Source organism: Pelecanus crispus, chromosome 3 (genome assembly GCF_030463565.1).
Source record: "Pelecanus crispus isolate bPelCri1 chromosome 3, bPelCri1.pri, whole genome shotgun sequence".
NCBI lineage: Eukaryota > Metazoa > Chordata > Aves > Pelecaniformes > Pelecanidae > Pelecanus > Pelecanus crispus.
The window spans coordinates 96,761,840-96,767,839 of record NC_134645.1 but is presented as its reverse complement, the minus strand read 5'-3'; the positions used below and the strand labels follow the sequence as shown (position 1 = coordinate 96,767,839).

Sequence of the window (6,000 nt, the reverse complement as noted above, 5' to 3'; positions counted from 1 at the left end):
TTAACCTGTATGCAGCCACTATAAGCAAAAGTATTTTACAAGCATTTCCAGAGCAATATGAAGTGTCTAGGTACACACATTGCTATCCCCACATAAGCAAGATACAAAACAGGGCTGCGTCTGATATGAAAAGACCAGAAAGCTATATTGCAGAAGAAATGATGCACTCTCCCTGTGTGTATCTGCAAATGCAAGTATAGCAAAACCAAAAACCACCAACCAAAAAAACCAAAACAAGACACAGATCTTTTATGGTTTTATTTTTGCTTTTCTTGACAGCGATCTTTTCCAGCGCATGTGCTCAGGGTATTCTGGTGAATGCATTTCAACTCCATAGTCCTCATACTCGTCCTCTCTCCTTTCTGACTCCATAGGTACTATAAAGGGTTCACCTTCAGGTTGATAGGGTCCACTTTCAGGCACGTATGGTTCTGGTTGAAAATAGTTGTCCGATTGAACATAATAGTTATCGCATGTCTTTGAATCCACAAACACAATGAAAGTTAGTTTGTATACATAATGTTAGTCCAATCTTATTTCCGTATAATAAATATATAAATTAATAGTTCACTGGGGGTATTTTTCAGTTTTGTTCATGAATGCTTTTTGGCAGTAAAATAATAAAAACTTTAAAAATCATTTTGAAAGGCTTTGTATTTATAATACACAAAACATTGCAGAAAGAGTCTTAAATTATGCAAGGGACCAATTATTGTAAAAGAAAAAAAAATGAAAACAAAGGAAATCAAATAAAAATATTATTGTACAGCTACTTCAACAAATCCAAGAACTGGACTTTATTTTAGACTGTGTAATTAGTAGAAGACAGGGAGCGGGTAAAATGAACAGGTGGGTTTGGCATACACTAATTTTCTCTGAGAATGGGAAAGTAAGTGTACACATAACTATCACCAGCGGCAATATACAGTACATGTCACTTTCTCGTGCTGTTCCTCGTAACAAACCGAGTTACAGCTGGTGCTTCAGGAACACCAAAAACTACAGCAAAACAGAAGAAAAATAATTATAAAACTTTGGTATTTATAACTGCAGTTACAGAATCCAACAAGATTACATATAAAAAAAGGCACATGCCCCAATTCAGACATGTTGGTAACAAGCAACAGACAGGGAGCTTTCATAAGTTGTCAAAGATGTTATTCCGGGCATACAGCAAGCAGCAGCAGGCTTTTATGCAAAAGCATCAAAGTAGAGGTGTTAACAGATTTTAGTTGATACGGTCCCATACAAATCATTTACAAGCCACAATTAGTTTACTATTTACACAAGTCATTTCTCATTTACCAAGTTAAATCTGTCTCTTCTAATGGCGTTACCTTTGCTGGTTAGTAGTTTTATAAGCCTCCTTCAACACTGAGGCTTTTGATGGTCTGGGGCTCTTTTAAAAAAAGAAAGACTGTCTATTTTATTATTGAAATGCAACAGGCTTAATGAATTGACATCACTGTCCTTTATCTCATTCACGAGTTGTGTTAGTAAAAAGAATCTCCCCATTCTATGAGGCCAACATGGTTCAAAAACCATATCCGTGGTGAAATATCCATACGGACTCATTTTCTAATAAGCACGTGCGCAAACATCTCAGAAACAGGATTTTCATGTATTCAAACTGTAAGCAGCACTGGCGACTTAGAAAATGTGTTAGCCGAAACCTGAAACAGGTCAAAGATGATGTTAGTCTTTTAAAAAGTCCATCTGATGTGCAAAAACATACTTTCATCCAACTAAATACATAACAGTTAATTCATAGGCATATATTTATATATGTATACATAGCTGCTTACTAGAAAGGAGAATACGGCTAAATTACAGGCACAATTTTCTTTCTTTTTCATTTAAATAAGAATTTTGTGTGAGTTCTGCACAACCACCTCACTCTTTAACCAGCAGCACTGAGTCTGCAAGTGTGTACATATATATATATATCTTTTCTTTTTTTTTTCTTTTCATGGGTACATGCACAATACACTAACAGCAAACCATATCCAATAGTAGTATCACATACACTAATTTTGAGATGTTGCAATGCATACATATTAATTTGTTAACAATACTGTGGTCCTGCAGGATCCCCATGTTAAAATATATTAGAATCTTTCCAGACAGAAATTAGCGGCTGCTGTGACCCTTTCTTTTGATTCTACAAGCAGCCTACGGTTTTGAGCTACATCACAGAGTGGAATGCTGGTATGACCCAGGGCTAATCAGAGACTCCATGGTGTTTAACTCAGTAGAAATTGTAGGACAGTGGTGTTTTTCAGTTGTCTGCACTGTATCACCGAATCGATTTCCTTTGTGGAAAATTTTTATTTCAGGTATCAATTTTCTATAAATAATTCTGACATTGCTCAAAAAGAGACACACGGAAATTGCCAACCACAGCATTCTTTTTATTTTTCAAGAGAGACATGGAGAATTCAACCTTGTTCTGAAGACGATTGGAAGGGGTGGGGATGGAGGGGAAAAAAGAAGAAGAAGAAAATGGTCACTTAAATCCTATGAGCAACATTATCAACTACTAACCACCTATATGTAAAAAAAAAAAATAAAAGACTAAAATATTTATTGACTACTTCCTATTTAAAGTGAACCACACATAACATCAAGTAAATCTGCATCAAAGTCCAAATGACTGCTCATATGCCTGCACATTACAGTGAGGCTGCTCATTGCAACCATTTCCTCATTCAGTATGTTCAAGCTAGCGGGACTGTCTCATGTAAAGAAGCTCAACATGAACAGCCACATCTGCGAAGGTTATTTAAGGCAAGTGTTTAAGTTGTTCATAACCTACCTGGGAATCCTTGGCCATTGTAAGGGATGCTAGCACACTGGGATGAATCACAATATCCTGGTGGCCCTGGGGGACCTCGAATACCCGCATTTCCAGGACGACCTGGTGGCCCTGGTGGTCCTCGTGATCCTGTGGAGCCTGGTGGACCAGTTCTAGATTCTCCTTGTGGACCTAATTTTAGAATTGAAAGGTTGGGGTGTTGTTTTCTTTAAGAGACAGCTAGATAAACCAGCTAACATTAACTGATGTCTAGACTACACAGTCTAGGCTATGTCTTTGGTGAGAAAACACTTGCACTTTGTTGCTATATGGGGGTCAACACAAAGAGAAACAAAAGAAAACTAGAAACATGACTCATCATTAGTTGCTTCCCTGTGTGTGGCTTACTGAGAGATTTATTCACAGAAACGGATTTAGTAAGGTTTGAGCCAAGTAAGAAACATCAATGAATTCTCTGGTTTATTTCCCCTCCGTGTAAGATACAAAGATCTCAAGGGAAACTACTAGATTAGACAAGCACACTGGATTTCAATTAAAGTATAGGAGTACATTAATTCTGCTACCCTGTAGCCCCAGGATAGATGAGGTAATGTTTTTTTTGGAGCCGGTCTTATTATGGTTAGCAGAAAAGTAAAGCTTCAAGTAACTGGGGCTACAATTTGCTGCAAGCATCTTACAGGTCCTGTAATGAAAAACCATGTTTAGCCTAGTAAACTACAAGCAGAAACAAATGATGCAGCTGACTTCTGCCAGGGCTTCAGTGAACAAAATTGCATGATATAAAGAGCAAAACCAATGTTCAAATCATCTGATTCTATCAACTGGTAACTCTGCATGTGGGAGTATTTTGTAGTCCGGGGATAATTTGTAGTTCTGTAATCACAAATAAAAAAATGGAACTATATACTGCAAAAATATCATCTGATAACATTTATGAAAATATCTGTCAAATATTTGGATAATGTATTTTCATGAAATACATTTTCACATAAGGAAGCATGCCAGATGATTAAATTACAAGATAAATACCTATTAGCCACATCCAAAAATCTTTCTAAATTGCCTTTTTTTGTGGGGCTTTCCAGTAAACTCTAATACATGACAAAAACATGAAATACAGTAGAGAATGTTCATTCACCATATGTAATGTGGTTCCCTATGAAGAAATGTTGGGTTTTTTCTCCTATTTTTCTGTAATCTGATAAACCAAGAAATATTTACCAGGTGGTCCCGGCAAACCTCGTGGTCCTTGAGATCCAGTCCCTCTTTCGCCTTTCTCGCCAGGCATTCCTACAGAATAAAAAAAAAAAAAAAAAAAGCAATAAAAACCAAAGGAAGGAAACCACATCAACAAATATTTCCTCATGCTCTCTCATTGACATTAATATTTAGTTCCCATTATTTAATGTAACAAGGCTAGTCAAACCTTATTTTGTACAGATGTCCAAATGTGCATTTGAGAATATAATTTGGATATAAATATACTAACCTAAAAATGAAGTAGGATGCAGAAGTAATTTAGTGTGAATAAACTTTCTCAAACATACAAAAGTCTCTGAGATACTTAAAACACCACAGAACCTTATTATTTTAAACTACAAACAGGAAGGTATTTTCAAGCTTGCATACTTCTACTATAAAGGAAGTTTTACATTTTCTTAGAAACAGTTATGATGAAGTTTAAGAAAGAGCAGGATTCAGAAATCTGATCTTCCTTGATATTTTTTCTAGTCTTTTTTAAAGATTATACTAAAATACATAAGAGAAAACACAGCACTGAGTCTATGCTACAGTAGAGTAGCTGGAATAAGCAAAGGCCAAAACATAGTACAGTACAGACACTCTATGTCATTGCAGTGATCCAAGGTAGCCACAAAATAGGTTTGCCCATATGCTCAAACTCAGTTCAGTTACTTCCCTCTCTGAGAATACTGCAAAGAGCCAAGGATGTAGACTTAATTCTTTCAACTCTTACTTTTTATTCTTGGTAATGACTCATTTTCTCTCTTAATCAGAGTTCTGTTCTGCAAAGAGTTGTGTTACCCTAAACAGACTTTCAAGATGTACCTGTTTAGTGCCAGAAGAGTTCTGAGAACATTCACTTTCCTGGGATATCCTGTGGAAGCCTGAGACAGCAGCCAAAATGTTATACCAACTTGTGTTTCATGAAACATGAGCAAGGGAGAGACAGAGGAAAGCAATGATATAATTAACCTTGTCCTCCAGAACATCAGTGTCCCTCAGGCAATCCAACTGTCCTAACAGGCTACTGCTAGGTGTGGGCTTCCCAGTCTGACATGGTAAAGGGATCAGACTGCTCCTCTGGCAGCATCTGCACTGTGTCCACTGCGAAATATACAGCTGCCTTGGAATTTACTCACCTCTTTCACCGGGTGGTCCTTGGACCCCAGGAGGTCCTGGGAATCCTGGTCTTCCTCCAGGTCCAGGCTCTCCTCTTGTCCCAGCAGCTCCTGGGGGACCAGGTGGTCCTGGTGGCCCTGGCTGGTTACGGTTTGAATAATAATCATTCGGGATTTGATTCAGCATTTGATTGAACCGGCTCATTTGACCTTCAAAAGGAAAGAAAAATGGTTCTGTAAACGATGTGAAATGAGTGAAAGTCTCTTATCAGAGTGGGAAGGAAAAACAAATTATCTCTCTTCATTAAATCCTATCCTTGCTCCCATTCAATAGATTAGTGGTGAACTAGTACAGATGAATTAGGAAGAAGTAAGATAAATGTCTGATAAGGCGGCTGAACATAAATGGAGAAGGAAGGGAAGAAAGGTAAGGAAGATTCTGGAAGCCAATAACATTAAGAAAATTTAATTTTAAAGCAATTAAAGTCACAAAATAAGCATTTGTTTACAATACCCTTGTTCTCAGAGTTCTAATTAGAGGTTGTTTTTACTCTGAAGAACAGAAAGGACTTGTTACACTTCTCAAGGTGGAGTATCACATTTCTATGTACTTTCAGAGCTCTGAAGCTACCACAAACACGGTACAGGTTATTCATGTGTATAGCTAGCAGCACACAGTCTATGAAGTCACTTTCTTAAGCCTGTAGGATGCATAGGCTTGTACCTATATACACCTTCTGCATATAGGCAGATTTCATTTCCAAAGAATGGTGTCTGAACAAAAACAGCACTGTGAAACTACACAGAAAGGAGCCCTTAATGAGG

At 37.4% G+C, this 6,000-nt stretch overlaps 1 protein-coding gene across 1 annotated transcript in view; it reads right to left on the bottom strand.

Moving 5' to 3' along the window:
• Nucleotides 1–249: 249 nt before the first annotated feature.
• Nucleotides 250–6,000, bottom strand: part of COL12A1 (collagen type XII alpha 1 chain) — a 104,688-nt gene continuing 98,937 nt past the window's right edge. Inside the window, exons 62-65 of the mRNA XM_075708470.1 lie at nt 5,197–5,385; nt 4,037–4,105; nt 2,816–2,986; nt 250–431 (exon numbers count right to left, since the gene is read on the bottom strand). Of these exons, the coding sequence (XP_075564585.1) occupies nt 250–431; nt 2,816–2,986; nt 4,037–4,105; nt 5,197–5,385 (611 nt within the window). The remainder of the gene's footprint in view (nt 432–2,815; nt 2,987–4,036; nt 4,106–5,196; nt 5,386–6,000) is intronic.